The sequence below is a fragment of the Sapajus apella genome, unplaced genomic scaffold (genome assembly GCF_009761245.1).
Source record: "Sapajus apella isolate SASKATOON/1434 unplaced genomic scaffold, GSC_monkey_1.0 scaffold14, whole genome shotgun sequence".
Taxonomy (NCBI): domain Eukaryota; kingdom Metazoa; phylum Chordata; class Mammalia; order Primates; family Cebidae; genus Sapajus; species Sapajus apella.
The window spans coordinates 15428819-15448098 of record NW_022436954.1 but is presented as its reverse complement, the minus strand read 5'-3'; the positions used below and the strand labels follow the sequence as shown (position 1 = coordinate 15448098).

The 19280-nt window shown below is 42.8% G+C and overlaps 1 protein-coding gene across 1 annotated transcript in view; it reads right to left on the bottom strand.

Annotated features, from left to right (window-relative positions):
- Positions 1 to 19280, bottom strand: part of NUP160 (nucleoporin 160) — a 67926-nt gene that overhangs the window by 7133 nt on the left and 41513 nt on the right. The window contains exons 19-30 of the mRNA XM_032282483.1: positions 18535 to 18661; positions 16776 to 16895; positions 11220 to 11315; positions 11020 to 11114; positions 10830 to 10926; positions 10631 to 10736; positions 7108 to 7268; positions 6313 to 6373; positions 4565 to 4675; positions 4245 to 4368; positions 2942 to 3043; positions 811 to 952 (exon numbers count right to left, since the gene is read on the bottom strand). Coding sequence (XP_032138374.1) covers positions 811 to 952; positions 2942 to 3043; positions 4245 to 4368; positions 4565 to 4675; positions 6313 to 6373; positions 7108 to 7268; positions 10631 to 10736; positions 10830 to 10926; positions 11020 to 11114; positions 11220 to 11315; positions 16776 to 16895; positions 18535 to 18661 — 1342 coding nt within the window. The remainder of the gene's footprint in view (positions 1 to 810; positions 953 to 2941; positions 3044 to 4244; positions 4369 to 4564; positions 4676 to 6312; positions 6374 to 7107; positions 7269 to 10630; positions 10737 to 10829; positions 10927 to 11019; positions 11115 to 11219; positions 11316 to 16775; positions 16896 to 18534; positions 18662 to 19280) is intronic.

The window sequence follows — 19280 nt, the reverse complement described above, 5'->3', positions numbered from 1 at the left end:
TTTTTTTTTTTTTTTTTTTTTTTTTTTTGAGATGGAGTTTTCGCTCTTGTTACCCAGGCTGGAGTGCAATGGCGTGATCTCGGCTCACCGCAACCTCTGCCTCCTGGGTTCAGGCAATTCTCCTGCCTCAGCCTCCTGAGTAGCTGGGATTACAGGCACGCGCCACCATGCCCAGCTAATTTTTTTTTTGTAGCTTTAGTAGAGACGGGGTTTCACCGTGTTGACCAGGGTGGTCTCGATCTCTTGACCTCGTGATCCACCCGCCTCGGCCTCCCAAAGTGCTGGGATTACAGGCGTGAGCCACCGCGCCCGGCCGATTTTTTTTTTTTTTTTTTTTTTTGAGACAGAGACTTGCTCTGTCGCCAGGTGCCAGGCTGGAGTGCAGTGGCGCAATCTCAGCTCATTGCAACCTCCGCCTCCCGGGTTCAAGCAATTTTCCTGCCTTAGCCTCCCGAGTAGCTGCAACTACAGGTGTGCGCCACTAATTTTTGTATTTTAGTAGAGACAGGGTTTCACCATGTTGGCTGGGATGGTCTCCATCTCTTGACCTCATGATCCGCCTGCCTTGGCCTCCTAAAGTGTTGGGAGGCATGAGCCACTGTGCCCAGCCTGATTTTGTATTCTTAGTAGAGATGGGGTTTCTCTATGTTGGTCAGGCTGGTCTTGAACTCCCAACCTCAGGTTATCCGCCCACCTCAGCCTCCCAAAGTGCTGGGACTACAGGTGTGAGATATCACACGCCTGTCCTCTTTTTAGTCATCTCATGAAGTTATCTAGAATGATAAAGAGTAAAGGTTATGATCCACTTACCTTGTAGCTGTTTATAAGCCAATTAGGCAGAGGCACTCCATGAGATAAGAGCTTGTTGATTACACAGTGGTGATACAAGTTATTCTGGACTTTGTACCTTTCCAGGTAAGTTGATAATAGTCGCCATGCTTCATCTGTAGCACTTGAAAAAACAAAAAATGACTAATAAGTTTCACATTCTTAAGAGCTATTTAGAATACCATTCGAAGCATGTATTTACAAGAAAACATTTTTTTGAGACAGGGTCTTGCTCTGTCACCCAGGCTGGAGTGCAATGGTGTGATTTCAGCTCACTGCAGCCTCAGCTCCAGATTCTCCCATTTCAGCTTCCTGAGTAGCTGGGAATACAGGCATGGGCTATCACGCCTGGCTAATTTTGTTTAAATTTTGTAGAGACAAGGACTTGCTATGTTGCCTGAGCTGGTATTGAACTCCTGAGCTAAAGTGATCCTCCTGCCTCATCCTCACAAAGTGTTGGGATTGGGCCGGGCGCGGTGGCTCAAGCCTGTAATCCCAGCACTTTGGGAGGCCAAGGCGGGTGGATCACGAGGTCAACAGATCGAGACCATCCTGGTCAACATGGTGAAACCCCGTCTCTACTAAAAACTACAAAAACATCAGCTGGGCATGGTGGCGTGTGCCTGTAATCCCAGCTACTCAGGAGGCTGAGGCAGGAGAATTGCCTGAACCCAGGAGGCGGAGGTTGCGGTGAGCCGAGATCGCGCCATTGCACTCCAGCCTGGGCAACAAGAGCGAAACTCCGTCTCAAAAAAAAAAAAAAAAAAAAAAAAAAAAAAAAAAAAAAAAAAAAAAATGTGTTGGGATTACAGGCGGGAGTCACCATGCCTGGCCTTACAAAGAAAACTTTAGAAATTCACAACTGAATCAATAATATAGCTAAACGGGAACAAATATTATTTGGGCTAATGTGACTTAGGGGGACAGTACTAGAAACTAGGTAACTTGGGTTCACATATTCCTCTCCCACTAATTACGTATTTGGTTGGCTATGAATATATATAATTCATTTAACTCCTTTCTTTCTGTATTTCTAAAACAGGAAACTGGTTCAGAACACTGGATCTCAAACTTGATCAAGCATTAGAATTACACAGAAGTTCTAACTCAGAAGACTAGGGTGATGTCTCATAATCTGTATTTTAATAAGTTATTCTGATGTGCTACGTTAGAGGTTGAAAACTAATGTCAGCAAACTTCCAAATTCTAAAATGCTATCATGCTAAAGTGCTAAGCTGTATAATACAAAGTGCAAATGCAGTTCAGAAAGGGAAGTTTACTGAGGGTTTGGGATGTTAGAGAAGGTTTCTGAAGAAGCTGAAGTATATTTACATCGATAGTAAGTGGATGCACTGGGGAAGTATATGAACAGAGGAAATCTGAGGAAGGTATTGGGCTGGGTGTGGTGGCTCATGCCTGTAATCCCCGCACTTTGGGAGGCCGAGGTGGATGGATTACGAGATCAGGAGTTCAAGACCAGTCTGACAAACATGGTGAAACCCTGTCTCTACTAAAAATACAAAAATTAGCTGGGCATGGTGTCATGAACCTGTAGTCCCAGCTACTCAGGAGGCTGAGGCAGGCGAAGTATTTGAGCCTGGGAGACAGAGGTTGCAGTGAGCAGAGATTGCGCCACTGCCCTCCAGCCTGGGCATCAGAGTGAGACTCCGTCTCAAAAAAAAAAAACAAATAAAGTACTGTGGATGATGGGTGACAGACTGCTGAACAGCAGCTGGAGACAAGCTGTAAGAGGACACTGATGAAACCATGCAGAACTGCTCAATGGAAGAAATGGGAGAAAAGGAAGTAACATTCTGAAACCAAGTAAATATAGATTTTTGCCTGTAAGAGTACCTTTTCCTGATGATATGATACAATAAGTCTTTGAGGAGGGGAATACAGAGGAGACATTTCATAGGCAAAGACATCCTAGTTTGGACAATAAATGACATGATGTTGCCCTAATTATAAACTTCCCAGCCCCTATAAAAACTTAGCCAAAAAGAAAGAAAAAAGTGAAATGATCTATGTAGGATAATTTAATCAGAAAAAGACGGCTACAGCTTTGAAAAAGGAAAAACCACCCAGGGTTGGAGGAACACCAGGGCTGTACCTAGACTCCTTAGTGGTGATGACAGATGAGAGCTGATTGGCTGCTAGCCAGGCCCAGGCTTCTCCTTGTGCTGCCTCTCCTCCAAATTGCAATTTGATGCATCTGGAATGAAAACGGTTCCACACTTGAAAACTAAACGCTGAAATGTACCACCTTATTTTGCTACTAAAATTAAAGAGGTGAGATGACAACTTCATCTCTATTGCTGAATTCACTACTGGAGTATTGGCTCTTCTCTTCCTCAAGTCACACAACTGAATACCTACAAGGACATGAGTAAGCATTAAGAGATAATTTAGCCAGGCATGGTGGCTCACACCTGTAATCCCAGCACTTTGGGAGGCCGAGGCGGGTGGATCACGAGGTCAAGAGATCGAGACCATCCTGGTCAACATGGTGAAACCCCGTCTCTACTAAAAATACAAAAAATCAGCTGGGCATGGTGGCGCGTGCCTGTAATCCCAGCTACTCAGGAGGCTGAGGCAGGAGAATTGCCTGAACCCAGGAGGCGGAGGTTGCGGTGAGCCGAGATCGCGCCATTGCACTCCAGCCTGGGTAACGAGAGCAAAACTCCATCTCAAAAAAAACAAACAACAAACAAAAAAAACCATAATTTACTTCCAAGAGAAAATTAATGATTAAAAAACGCTTTTCTTTCTTTTTTTAAACTAAGATGGAGTCCCACACCTTTAGTAATCCCAGCACTTTGGGAGGCGGAGTCAGGCGGATCACCTGAGGTTGGGAGTTCGAGACCAGCCTGACCAACATGGAGAAACCCCATCTCTATTAAAAATAGAAAATTAGCCGAGTGTCATGGTGCTTGCTTGTAATCTCAGCCACTTGGGAGGCTGAGGCAGGAGAATCGCTTGAACCCAGGAGGTGGAGCCAAGATTGTGCCACTGCATTCCAGCCTGGGCAACAGAGTGAGACTCCGTCTCAAAAAAAAATAAAAAATAAAAAATAAAAAAATAAAAAAAAAGAAACAATGTTTAGAGAGACCAACAGATGTCCAAAAGAACCAAACAGAACATATGTCTTGTTTGGAATGAACACCATCCTTTAACTCAGGTTATCTGCTCTTCTGAGTTCTCAAAAGAAACTACAAATCAAGATTTTTTTCTTTAAAGTAAAATCATAAACGGCTAAAATTTTTAAAAAATCACTTCATGGATTTAAACAAAAATTCTTCTTCAAACCACAAATGATATATAGGCTACTTGGCTTATGATGACTGCTTTGCACCAAACAAGAGGATAATATATTTGCATTAGAAAAGAGTATAAAAAGATAATTTTATACATACTTGAACGCAAGCCCTTCAAAGACTGGCGTTAAGGGAAGCTTAAAAGTCTGACAAAGTGATATGGCAGTGTCAAAGAGGCCCGCCTGAACCAAGAGAGTGACCATCTCCTCTGCTGATGCACTTCCTGTGAAAATGGAAAAAGGTTATTTAGTGCAGCCAAGGTATACACAAATAAAACCAAAGATTTTGCATGGTTGATGATGAGTATCTCTGAGTAACAGCCCATGCTTTATGTTGATCTAGTATGCTACATACACTGCCTGGACCTAAAATGTGCCATTGGCACTGACAGGTTAGAGGCTTTAACTCTGAATTCCTACCGGCAACTGCAACTGCTGATGGATCATGCTGAGCTAAAGTGAGGCGGATGCGAGCCAAGGAACACTCTTTCTCCAGATCTTCCAGTTCCAGAATTTCAATCTGTCGATTTGCTATATACATCAAAGAAAAATATTTTCAATTCCCAAGGAGCAAAGAAGTATCCAATAGATTAACTCAACCTGTAAATTTCCACTGAACATTAAGTAACATTCAATCTAATTTCTAAATGCATGAAGGAAGGAGAAAACAGGGAACTCAATAAATGCTAACTTAAACAAATTAAGCAATAGCCCAAGTCAAATCAAAGTATTTTAAGGTACTACATGTAATTTCAAACATTTTTTTTCCCTTGGAAACGGAGCCTTGCTCTGTCACCCAGGCTGGAGTGCAGTGGCATGATCTCGGTTCACTGGAGCCTCCGCCTCCTGGGTTCACGTGATTCTCCTGCCTCAGCTTCCCGGGTAGCTGGGATTACAGGCGGCACTATCATGCCCAGCTAATGTTTGTATTTTTAGTAGACATGCGGTTTCACCATGTTGGCCAGCCTGGTCTTGAACTCCTGACCTCAGGTGATCCACCCATCTTGGCCTCCCAAAGGGCTGGAATTACAGGCATGAGCCACTGTGCCCGGCCTAAAAAAATTTTTTTGTCCAAGCTGGAGTGCAATGGAGCAATCTTGGCAGAGTGCAATGGAGCAATCTTGGCTCAGTGCAACCTCTGCCTACCGAGTTCAAGTGATTCTTCTGCCTCAGCCTCCCAAGTAGCTGGGATTACAGGTGCATGCCATCACGCCTGGCTAGTTTTGTATTTTTAGTAGAGATGGGGTTTCTCCATGTTGGTCAGGCTGGTCTTGAGCTCCTGAATTTGGGTGAATCGCCCACCTTGGCCTCCCAAAGTGCTGGGATTACAGGTGTGAGCCACTGTGCCCAGCTAATTTTTCTACTTTTAGTAGAGATGGGGTTTCACCATATTGGCCAGGGTGGTCTCAAACTCCTGACCTCAAATGATCCACCTGCCTTGGCCTCCCAAAGTGCTGGGATTACACACATGAGCCACTGTGCTCAGCCAACTTTTTTTTTTTTTTTGAGACGGAGTTTCACTCTTGTTACCCAGGCTGGAGTGCAATGGCACAATCTCGGCTCACCGCAACCTCCGCCTCCTGGGTTCAGGCAATTCTCCTGCCTCAACTTCCTCAGTAGCGGGGATTACAGGCACGCGCCACCATGCCCAGCTAATGTTTTTGTATTTTTAGTAGAGACGGGGTTTCACCATGTTGACCAGGATGGTCTCGATCTCTTGACCTCGTGATTCACCCGCCTCGGCCTCCCAAAGTGCTGGGATTACAGGCTTGAGCCACCGCGCCCGGCCTAACTTTTTTTTTTTTTGAGATGGAGTCTCACTTTGTCATTCAGGCTGGAGTGCAGTGGCACAATCTCGGCTCACTGTAAGCTCCACCTCCCAGGTTCAAGTGATTCTCCCATCTCAGGCTCCGGAGTAGCTGGGATTACAGACACACGCTACTCACACCCCGCTAATTTTTTGTATTTTTAAAATAGAGATGGGGTTTCACCATGTTGGCCAGATGGTCTCAATCTCCTGACCTCATGATCCGCCCACCTTGGCTTCCCAAAGTGCTAGGATTACAGGCATTAGCCACTGTTCCCGGCTTAACTACACATTTCTATCATAACTATCAATAACAATATATTACTGTCTAGTAAAGATTAGTGTGAGACTCTGGACTCACTGGGGGCAGCTGTGCATTCTCCATCATGATTCCTCTTAGGTGATGTTCCAGGGCGATCATACTGATAAAACAAAACAAGCAATTTAACTGTGAAAATCAGTATTTTATTTTGATATCATTAACTGTGATTCAGAGTTTTTTCCAACCAGCAGAGTTCTTACGAGACAAAGAAAGTTCTTTGCCAAGTTGCAAACTTAACTATAACATATTACTGAGTCCAAGGACGGGGATTTTTACCTCCATGTAAATCAATGAATTTTCCTTGGTTCCAGAGTTATATATAACAGAAGCAACTGCGTGTATCTGACCCATCAGTATGATAGGAAAACTCAAAGTGTGTGTCCTTTAAAACAACAACTGTAGACTGCATTAACAAACACAATAGAAATAAAAGCAGCTACCATTTACTTAGCACATTTTGTGGGCCAAGCACTGTTACCATTCTAAGCAACTGACTGGAATTACCTTATTATTACCCAAACAATCCTATAAAGTAGATATTATCCATATTTTATACCAGAGAGTAACTGAATAAAAGATTAAATAACTTGTCTGAATTGGGTCAGGTCTGTCTAACTCCAAGATTACTCTGGAATATTTCTTCCTACAATAATTCTAAACTTGAGAACTAAAGGGGTAATAATATACAACAATTGAATTGTTATAAACATAGATTTTTTTTTTCCCACAAATATCAAATTGAATCAAATGAAGCAAAATGATGTAATAGTTTTGAAAGGACCAAAACAAGTAGATTTAATGACCCCAAAATTCCAGGATGAGAAGTTTTCATACCACTGCACCAGATGCTGGCTGCACAATCCATGCATATTCTGGACGAATAAGTCGTAAACAGTTGAGAGCAGCCAGATAACAGTTGCCTTGTTTTTCAAGTCCCCAGAGAGTTCGAACTTCTCTGCCAAGACGCATTCCATACTCAAACATCACTGTGCCAGCTATGAGGCGGTAATAAATTAGGTATTAGAACTTCCAAAATTTGTTTCTCTCTCTTTTTTTTGAGCTGGAGTCTTGCTCTGTTGCCCAGGCAGGAGTGCAGTGGTGTGGCCTCAGCTCACTGCAACCTCCACCTCCCAGGTTCAAGTGATTCTCCTGCCTCAGCCTCCTGAGTAGCTGGGATTACAGGCCCACGACTACAATGCTTGGCTAATTTTTGTATTTTTAGTGGAGACAGGGCTTCACCATGTTGGCAAGGTTGGTCTCAAACGCCTGACTTTCTGATCCACCTGCCTCGGCCTCCCAAAGTGCTGGGATTACCACACTGCCCTTCCAAAATTTGTTTCTCTAGAGATATACAGAGAGAATGCTATCCCTAATCAAATGTTAAAATTTTAAAAAAATTGGGCTTAATGTAACCCCTCCTCACCCCCCAAAAAAATCACATGGTGGGGATGTGGAGAAACTGGAATCCTTGTGCACTGTTGCTGGGAACGTAAAATGGTGCAGCAGCTATGGAAAACAGAATGGCAGTTTCTCAAAAAATTAAAAGCGAAATTATCATATAATTCAGTAGTTCCATTTTTTGGTATATACCCCAAAGAATTAAAAAAAAGGGTCTCGAAGAGGTATTTCCACACCCCTGTTCATAGCATCATTTTCCATAGCCAAAAGGGAGAAGCAATCCAAGTGTTCACTGATGGATGAACAAAATCTGACATTTAAATATAACAGAAAATCATTTCGTTATCTTTGAGACTATCTTTTTTTTTCTTGAGATGGAGTTTTGTTCTTGTTGCCCAGGTTAGAGTGCAATGGTGCAGTCTCCGCTCACCACAACCTCTGCTTCAAATGATCCTCCTGCCTCAGGCCCCCAAGTGGGGATTATAGGTGACTGCCACCACACCTGGCTAATCTTTTAAGATAACTTTAAGGAAGAAAATTCTGACGCATGCCACTACAAGGATGATCCTTGAAGACAGTATGCTGAGTGAAATACGCCTGTCACAAAAAGACACATGCTGTGTGATTCAAGTAGCCAAATTCATAAAGATGGGAGGTAAGATGGTGGTTCTCAGGGGGTGGGGGATGGGAGAAACAGGGCGTAGTTGTTTAATGGGTACAGAGCTTCAGTTTTCCAAGATGAAAAGTGTTCTGGAGACTGGTTACAAAATATTGTGCATGCACTTAACACTCCTGAACTGTACACTTAAAAAAGGTTAAGATGATATATTGTATGTTATGTGCATTTTACCACAATTAAAACAAAAAAAAAAAAGAAAAATGTTATTTTTGATATTTAAGATACTACATTATCATAACAAGTACAGAATACTAGCTTATAGAACTAGTCACCTATACCTGCTCAGGACTGTGAGACCGAGAGATGTCTGGATACTCTGCATAAGAACATAATTTCGCAGGGCACGGTGGCTTGTGCCTATAGTCCCAGCTATACAGGAGGCTGAAGTGGGAGGATCGCTTGAGCCCAGGAGTTCTGGGCTGTAGTGCATTATGCCGATTGGGTGTCTGCACTAAGTTCGGCATCAATATGATGACCTCCCAGGAGCAGGGGACCACCAGGTTGCCCAAGGAGGGAACTGGCCCAGGTCGGAAATGGAGCAGGTCAAAACTCCCGTGCTGATCAGTAGTGGGATCGTGCCTGTGAACAGCCACTGCACTCCAGCTTGGGCAACATGGCGAGAACTCATCTCTAAAAAAAAGCCAAAAACCAAAAAACAAAACAACAACAAAAAAACACAAATTCTTGGTTGGGCACGGTGGCTCACGCCTGTAATCCCAGCACTTTTGTAGGCTGAGACAGGTGGGTCACCTGGGGTCAAGAGTTTGAGACCAGCTGGCTAACATGGCAAAATCCCATCTCTATTATAAAAAAAAAAAAAAAAAAAAAAAAAAATTAGCCAGGCATGGTTGTGCATGCCTGTAATCCCAGCACTTTGGGAAGCTGAGGTCATGAGTTCAAGACCAGTCTGACCAACATGGCGAACCCCATCCCCCCCAACTCTACTAAAAAATTCAAAAAAATTAGCTGGATGTGGTGGCGCATGCCCGAAGTCCCAGCTACTCGGGAGTCTGAGGAAGGAGAATCACTTGAAACTGGGAGGCAGAGGTTGCAGTGAGCTGAGATTGTGCCAAAATAAACTCCAGCCCAGGCAACAGAGTGAGACTCTGTCTCAAAACAAACAAACAAACAAAATGAATGAAGAAAAAAAGAATTCACCAGGATATCATTTGATAACTTCTAACTGTAGATTTTTTTTTTTTTTGAGACAAGGTCTTGCTTTGTCACCCAGGCTGAAGTGTAGTAGCATGATCTTGACTCACTGCAACCTCCACTTCCCAGGATCAAGCAGTTCTCTTGCCTCAGCCTTACAAGTAGCTGGGACTACAGGCACGTGTCACCACGCCTGGCTAATTTTTATATTTTCAGTAGAGAGGGAGTTTCACCATGTTGCCCAGGCTGGTCTCGATCTCCTGACATTAAGTGATCCACCCACCTCAGCCTCCCAAAGTGCTGAGATTACAGGCGTGGTTGTAATCTGTGTCCCACCACTGTGCCCGGCCGTAAATGTAAATTGCAGTCCCCTCTTTAAGGATTTTACATTTAATTGGAGGGATGTGGAACAATATAACCATAGCTAACAAGGAATATCATCTACTATATATTTATGATCTAAGCACATTTAAGCAGTCAGAATTTTGCTCTAAGAACTGAAATGAGGAAAGAGAGAAGGCCAGTGGTAAAATAGCACAAGAACTCCAAACTAGTCATAAAAATTCGTGCTGTTTCTAGTGAAAAAGCTAATTTCCCTTTTTTTTTCTTTTGAGACAGAGTTTCACTCTTTCACCCAGGCTAGAGTGATGTGGTGCAACCTTGTCTCACTGCAACCTCCGCCCCCTGGGTTCAAGCAATTCTCCTGGCTCAGCCTCCTGAGTAGCTGGGATTATAGGCACCTGCCACCATGCCCAGCTAAGTTTTGGATTTTTAGTAGAGACGGGGTTTTGCCATGTTGGTCAGGCTAGTCTTGAACTCCTGACCTCAGGTGATCCACCTGCCTCGGCCTCCCAAAGTGCTAGGATTAAAGGCATAAGCCACCAGGTGTGGCACTCATTTCCTTTATAATTGGACAGAAGATACACATAGAATGCCGTTTCAATGGCAATGCCTTGAGAAAGTCCTAGAATGGAAGCAAGGGCATATCTTCAAGGTAATCCTCAAAAGGTTTAAGCTAATCTTGTACTTAAACACATATTAAAAATTACCTAAGTCTAACTCACAATATTTTGGTAAAACATGATTAATAAGGTTGTCTCCAAGATACCGTTTGGTTACATTGCTCACCCTTGCGATAATTGTGGCGATAGATGTGAAAGGCATACAGAAGTTCATAGTAATTGTGAGTCATAAGGTCCACGGCTCTAGCACGTGACTCAATTATTCCCACAACCTAGGGAAGGGGAAGCAATCAGATAACTAAGTCAGTAGCAATCATGGCAGCCACCATAGTTATTGAAAGCCATCACTAGATAACTAAAATTACCTCATTATGCAGATTTACATAAGGAAACTCTACAAGATCCTGTAGCTGTGAGCGTTCACAAAGAACTACCACCAACTGCCGTAAACAATCTAATTGCCTAGAAGGAAAGAAACGGATATGAGGGCAAACGGTCTTAGTAGGTTAAACAGAATTGGTAAATTGTCTTCTCTAAAAAAGACCATGAGATTACCTGCTGGAATCAGAAATTTGGGTTAAGGCTTCATACGCTTGGCTATTGTGACCCAAATCCAAATGATGTTTGAAAATGCATGTCCTTAGAGTAGCCTAAATATCAAATGTAGATCAAATATCAAAAAAAGCAATAGAAATGGACATACCACACCTACAACAAACCTTAAAGAAAACAACCAAATTATTGTCAATTCTTACCTGACTTTTCCAGTCATCACCTGCTTCAGTTATGGCTGATGTAGCCAACTGAATAACCAGTTCAGGCAAACCAACAACATCTAGTAGTCGTAAAACCTAACGAGAAACAGAAGAAATTTCTGTTAAAGTTAATATGGTAATGCACTTCAAACTAAATTATGGTTTAAAATTATTTAGAAAGGTAAGTAGGCCAGCATGGTGGCTCACACCTATAATCCCAGTACTTTGGAGGCTGGGACAGCAGGATTGCTCAAGGCCAGCCTGGGCAACATAGTAACACCCCCATCTCCACAAAAATTTTTTTAAAAAATTAGCTGCACTTGGTGGCATGCACCTGTAGTTGGTGCGACTTGGGAGGCTGAGGTGGGAGGATTGCTTGAACCCAGGAATTCAAGGTTGCAGTGAGTTTTAATCCTGCCACTGCAATTTAACCTGGGTAATACAGCAAGACCCTGTCTCTTAAAAAATAAATAAAAATATTTTTTAAAAAGGTAACAAGGTAAGATAAAGTTTAAATCAAAGGTGCTGACAAGATGGACAGGACTATTTGGTTAATATTTAAGATTTTGCTTTAGATTATTCTGTTATGTTCCATCTTGTAAAAGCTTTCTATTCATTTCCCCAGATATTACCATTGGCATAATAGCTCTCTAATTATAGATAAATTGTGATTGCTAGTGTTAGGTAGGAACAGGGATAGTTGAAATTAAGAGAGAATTCTAACATGTTCTATACAGAACTTTTACAGGAACGACTATTAATAAACAATAGAGGAATTAAATACAAGGCTTTTCGTTGTCCTTTCCTTTTGACAGTGTTACAAAGTAATAAAATGGCCCCCAAAGTCATTAATATGTTTATGTACTAATATATGCATGCATTCAATTCAAGTTGGGGGGGGTGTAAAGAAATGCTCTCTGGGCCGGGCGCGGTGGCTCAAGCCTGTAATCCCAGCACTTTGGGAGGCCGAGGTGGGTGGATCACGAGGTCAAGAGATCGAGACCATCCTGGTCAACATGGTGAAACCCCGCCTCTACTAAAACTACAAAAAATTAGCTGGGCATGGTGGTGCATGCCTGTAATCCCAGCTACTCAGGAGGCTGAGGCAGGAGAATTGCCTGAACCCAGGAGGCGGAGGTTGCGGTGAGCCGAGATCGTGCCATTGCACTCCAGCCTGGGTAACAAGAGCGAAACTCCGTCTCAAAAAAAAAAAAAAAAAAAAAAAAAGAAATGCTCTCTGAATACTGAAGGCCTACCACCAGCCAGGCATGGCTTCACACTTCGTAGTTAATATATTCACTCCCCTAGCAATCTGATGAGGATTTTACAGATGAAGACTCTGAGGTGCAGAGTAACTTGCTCAAGGTCACACAGTTGGGAGACCTAAGATTCAAACCTTAGCATCCAGACTCCAAAGCTTACCACTATATAGTTCCCAAGATAATGTCATAACAAGCTGAATATTTCCTACTCTATTCTCTTGATCTGTTTGTTTTAGTCAGAGAACATATCACTTACATTTACTTGTCTAGCTTCTTTCCTTACCTGAATGTAAGCACCATGGGGGCAGGGAACTGTTTTTTCTTTTTTGAGATGGTCTCACCCTGTCGCCCAGGCTGGAGTGCAGTGGCACGATCATAGCTCATTGCAGCCTCAACCTCCCAGGCTCAAGTGACCCTCCTGCCTCAGCATCCTAAGTAGCTGAAACTACAGGTGCATGTCACCAGACACAGCTATTTTTTTCTATTGTTTGTAGAGATGAGGTCTCACTATATTGCCCAGGCTGGCCTCTAACTCCTGGGCTCAAGTGATCCTCCTGCCTTGGCCTCCTAAAGTGTTGGGTTTACAGGTGTGAGCCAACGGTGTCCAGCCTGAATTTTCCTTTTAAAATTCAGAGCTCTATCCTCAGTGCCCAGTATACAGTAGTCTCTCCATAAATACTTGTTGAGCCTGGGTATGGTGGCTCATGCCTGTCATCCTGACCAACATAGTGAGACCCCATCTCTATTAAAAAAAATTGTTGAACGTAAGAATAAATATAATTTCACTACTAACTGTTCAGGTCACAAATGAATGTAAAGAATAGCAAATAAATGAACACCACAGTTTTATAAAAACCCTAAAGAGAATTTGCTAAATGATTGATATAATCCTTTTGTTTTGAGACAGGGTCTCACTCTGCCAATCAGGCTTGAGTGCAATGGTGCGATCTTGGCTCATTGTAACCTCCACCTCCTGGGTTCAAGTGATTCTCCTGCTTCAGCCTCCCAAGTAGCTGGGATTACAGGCATATGCCACCATGCCTGGCTAATTTGTGTGTTTTTAGGGGTCTTGCCATGGTGGTCAGATTGGTCTTGAGCCCCTGACCTCAGGTGATCCACCTGCCTCGGCCTCCCAAGGTGCTGGGAATACAGGCGTAAGCCACCGTGCCCAGCCTGAAAAACATTTTTGGTTGTCCACCCTATCAACGTCTGCACGTGCCCCTAAATGTGCACATTTCCCTATCTTATATACATGCAATTTTCTAATATATATGTATGTTACACCCAAAATATAAGTTTATAAAGGATGAAGCTAAGATAAAAAGTTTGAAAATTATTTTTATTAACTTTATTTTTTGAGAAAGGGTCCTGCTCTGTTGCCCAGGCTAGAGTGCAGTGGTGTGATCATAGCTCAGTGTAGCCTCAACCTCCTGGACTCAAGTGATCCTTCCATCTCAGCCACCTGAGTAGCTGGGACCACAGTCATGCAGCACCATGCCCAGCTAATTTTTTACTTTTTTGTTGAGATGGGGGTCTTCCTGTGTTGTCTGGGTTAATCTCAAATTCCTAGGCTCCAGTGATTTTCCCACCTTAGCCTCTCAAAGTGTTGGGATTATAGGTGTGAGCTACTGTACCCATTGCAACGGACCTCAAAAATTTCTATCTTCTAGTGACATAGCCACCGCAATAAAATGTATTACTCACATGTTTGTGGTGACGTTGGTATAAACAAACCTACTGTGCTGCCAATTGTATAAAAAGTATAGCATGAGGCTGGGCGCGGTGGCTCACACCTGTAATCCCAGCACTTTGGGAGGCCGAGGCGGGTGGATCACGAGGTCAAGAGATCGAGACCATCCCGGTCAACGTGGTGAAACCCCGTCTCTACTAAAACTACAAAAAATTAGCTGGGCATGGTGGCGTGTGCCTGTAATCCCAGCTACTCAGGAGGCTGAGGCAGGAAAATTGCCTGAACCCAGGAGGCGGAGGTTGCGGTGAGCCGAGATCGCGCCATTGCACTCCAGCCTGGGTAACAAGAGCGAAACTCCGTTAAAAAAAAAAAAAGTATAGCATGGCTGGGCACGGTGGTGGCTCACGCCTGTAATCCCAGCACTTTGGGAGGCTGAGGAGGGCGAATCACTTGAGGTCAGGAGTTCAAGACCAGTCTGGCCAACATAGTGAAACCCCGTCTCTACTAAAAATACAAAAATTAGCTGGGTTTGGTGGAGTACACCTGTAATCTCAATTTCTTGGGAGGCTGAGGCAGGAGAATTGCTTGAAGCTGGGAGGTGGAGGTTGCAGTGAGCCAAGATCATGCCACTGTACTCCAGCCCCTGGGCAACAGACTCCAACCCCCCCAAAAAAAAAAAAAAAAAAAAAAAAGGTATAGCATATACAATTATATACAATACATAATACTTTTTTTTTTTTTTTTTGAGACAGGGTTTCACTCTCTCTGTCACCCAGGCTGGAGTGCAGTGGTGTGATCTTGGCTCATTGTGACCTCTGCCTCCTGGGTTCAAGCAATTCTCCCACCTCAACCTCCCTAGTAGCTGAAACTATAGGCACATACCACCAGACCCATTTTTGCATTTTTTGGTAGGGATGGAGTTTCACCATGTTGGCCAGGTTGGTCTTGAATTTTTGACCTCGAGTGATCTGCCTGCCTCAGTCTCCCAAAGTGCTGGGATTGCAGGTGTGAGCCACTGTGCCCAGCTGCCATTTTTTTTTTTAAATAGAAAAAGACACAAAGAAAAAACTGCCTGGGGCAATGGTTCACGCCGGTAATCCCAGCACTTTGGGAGGACTGCAGAGTTCAGGAGTTCAAGACCAGTTTGAGCAACATGGCTAGACTCCATCTCTACAAAAAAGAAAGTTAGCTAGGTATAGTGGTGTGCACCTATGGTCCCAGCAACTTGGGATGTTGAGGTGGGAGGATTGCTTGGGCCCAAGACATTGAAGCTGCAGCGAGCTGTTTGTACCACAACCCTCCAGCCTGGATGTCAGAATGAGACTGTCAAAAACAAAAACAAAAACACAACAACAACAAAAAACCCCAAACCAAAGAAAACTTTGGTACAGCTGTGTAATGTGTTTGTGTTTTAAGGTAAGTGTTATTCAAAAGAGCCAAAAAGTTAAGACTACCCTGGGCAACACAGTGAGACGGTGTCTCAAAATAAATAAATAAATAAATAAAAAACCCCAACAACTAAATTTAGTGTAGCCTAAGTGTACAGTGTTTACACAGTACAGGAATGTCCTAGGCCTCCGTATTCACTTACCACTCACTCATTGACTCACTCAGAGCAACTTCCAGTCCTGCAAGCTTCAATCATGGTAAGTACGCCATGCAGGTGTACCATTATATATATATATATATATACATATATATATATATTTTTTTTTTTGGAGACAGAGTCTTGTTCTGTTGCCCAGGCTGGAAGGCAGTGGTGCAATCTTGGCTCACTGCAACCTCCACTTCCCAGGTTCCCCGAGTAGCTGGGACTATAGGTGCATATCTGGCTAACTTTTTGTATTTTAGCAGCGACGGGGTTTCACCGTGTTGCCCAGGCTTGTCTCAGACTCCTGAGCCTGTCAATCCACGCACCTTGGCCTCCCAAAGGAGGCGTCAGCCATCACACCAGGCCTTTTATCTTTTATACTGTGTTACTATAACTTTTCTACGTTTACATATACAAATAACATTGCATTATAAATTGCCTACAGTATCCAGTACAGTAACATGTTACAAAATAGGCTGTGACATACAGCCTAGGTGTGTGGTGAGCTATACCGTCTACTTGTGTAAGCGTACTCTATGATGTTCACACAATAATACTATCATCCAAAGACACATTTCTCAGAACATTTCCCCATTGCTAAGTGATACATGACTGTGTATGACTTGTAGGAACATGCTACTTGGAAGAAAATTATACATGTCTTTTGGAAGTATGTACATCTTTCTGGATATATTTAGAATTGGAATTATGATAGATAAAGACACAGTGGTTGTAACAGACTTATACTTCACCACAGTGACTGGAATGCTTAATGCTTTGAAAATGTTTATGGTTTTATACTATCTTGAACCGACATTTGATGGCTCAAGGTACATTTACTTATATTTTAAAATAGCATTCCTGAAAAGTTCAATTGTTTTTGTCTGATTGTGATCCTCCCACCTTGGTCTCCCCAAAGTGCTGGGATTAAATGCGTGAGCCGCTGTCCCCAGACTCAGATATGTTTTTACACAGGGTGGTGTTAAGAAAGCCCAAACCAAGACATAATGTACCTTGTCATAATACTGCAGCCTGGGGGTAGACACGATCTCCCCATCCTCTGAGCGAATCAAGCGATCCAAAAATTCCTCTTTGCCTACTTCAGATGCTGCCTGACAAAAACATTCCAGAGCCTGGAGAAATAAAATATAAAGTGACTTAAAACGACAGATCATTCCAATTCTAGGTGCTATAGATCAGGGGTTCACACACAAGGAAAGCCAGAAAAGAAACAAAATTGCTTAACATGGTCTATTATATTCATAGTTTCTGACACATCTTGAATTCTACGTGATGCATTATTTAATATTTAAAAACATTTATTTCACATTTAACTTAAATGCTACCAATTAAAAAGTAAACCTTGGCCAGGTGCAATGGCTCACACCTGTAATCCCAGCACTTTGGGAGGCCGAGGCAGGTGGATTACTTGAGGTCAGAAGTTTGAGATCAGCCTGGCCAACATGGTGAAACCTCGCCTTTATTAAAAATACAAAAATTAGGTGGGCCTGGTGGGGCATGCCTGTAATCCCAGTTACTCAGGAAGCTGAGGTAGTAGAATTGCTTGAGCCTGGTGGGCAGAGGCTGCAGTGAGCCGAGATTGCGCCACTGCACTCCAGCCCTCCAGCCTGGGTAACAGAGCAAGACTGTCTCCCCCACTGCCCCCCACCTGCAAAAAAAAAAAAAAAAGTAAACTTTAATAAGATGACTGATAATGTAGATACATAATAAAGCAACTGCAGCAATATGTTAACAATTGTAGAATTTGAGTGTTATGCATGTACTGTTCACTGTAAAAGTCTTTAAACTTTTCTGTTTGAAAATTTACATAATAATAGAATATCAGGGAAAAAATTAAAAATGCAAACTACCATAATGAGAAAAAAGCAGCATAAGACAATAAAAAAATGTAATTAATAAATAAATTTCAGCTGGGTACAGTGGCTCATGCCTGTAGTCCCAACACTTTGGGAGGCTGAGGCAGGCAGATCACTTGAGCCCAGGAATTCGTGACCAGACTGGGCAACATGGGAAAGCCCCTCTCTACAAAAAATTTAAAAATTAGCCAGGAATGGTAGCGTGTGCCTGTAGTCCCAGCTACTTGACAGGCTGACATGGGAGGATTGCTTGAGCCCAGGAGGTTGAGGCAGCAGTGAGCCATGATTATGCCACTGCACTCCAGTCTGATAGAGTGATACCTTAAAAGAAATAATAAAATAAGTAAATAAATTTGATTTATAAAAATGTATCCTGTGGCTGGTCCAAGTGCAGTGGTGTTTACAACTAATTGATCACAACCAGTTACAGATTTCTTTGTTCCTTCTCCACTCCCATTGCTTCACTTGACTAGTTAAAAAAAAAAAAAAAATGTATCCTGGCCATATATGGTGGCTTATGCCTGTAATCCTGGCACTGTGGAGGCCAAGGTGGGAGGATTGCTTGAATCCAGCCTGTCTGTGTAACACAGTGACATTAGTGGACCCCGACTCCACAAAATAATAATAATAAAAATAATAATGAAAGGAATCCCTAAAAACATACAGGGGCAGGAGGGTTCTAATGTTTTCTTATGTTCCTGAGTCCTGTCTAAACTGCAGAATACAAGAAAGTGACTAGTCCTCACATGTATATCATGCCTTTCACTGACATTAATATAGTCTTTTTTAACTTTATCTAGAGGATTCTATGTCTCCCATCCCCTACAACCTAGTCACATGGAAGCTAAGCCTCTTCCTTGCATTAATGTTTATTTACCATTTAAATGCAGTTTACCTTCTGTCCTTCTCCTGTAACTAGGTAACACCTTCCCAGCATAAATCGACAGGAACCAACATTGACTTGACACCAGGGTTGTAGCAGTTGAATATATTCCTTAAAGGCATAAAAGGTGCTTTCTGATTAGAAAATAAATGTTACTTAAGGGGATACTCATTTCCAAGTTCTTCTTCACAGAGGATGAAAAGATAGTGTTTGAACAAATGTTTTATTTCCCGACATCATTCTGAGATTAAAACCTACCCCTGTTGCATTCGTTCCTCATCCATTCCCTTTCCTTATGCAAACAGGAGTCCAGTAACACACATACAGGTATTTTATATTTCAGCAATTTTCCAGTTTTTGATATTTATTGGTTCAATGGCTAGATTCCAGTAAAGGATTTATACGAAAACAACAGTACATTTGTATTGCTATAAAGAAAACCTAAAGAGAGAATTTCTTAAAAAGATACTCTAGAGACTGGGCGTGGTGGTTCACGCCTGTAATCCCAGCACTTTGGGAGGCCAAGGTGGGCGGATCACTTCAGGTCAGGAGTTTGAGACCAGCCTCACCAACATGGTGAAACCCTGTCTCTAATAAAAATACAAAAATTAGCTGGGCATGGTGGCACATGCCTGTAATCCCAGCTACTTAGGAGGCTGAGGCAGGAGAACTGCTTGAACCTGGGAGGTGGAGGTTGCAGTGAGCCAAATCGTGCCACTGCACTCCGTCCTGGGCAACAGAGTGAGACTCTGTCTCAA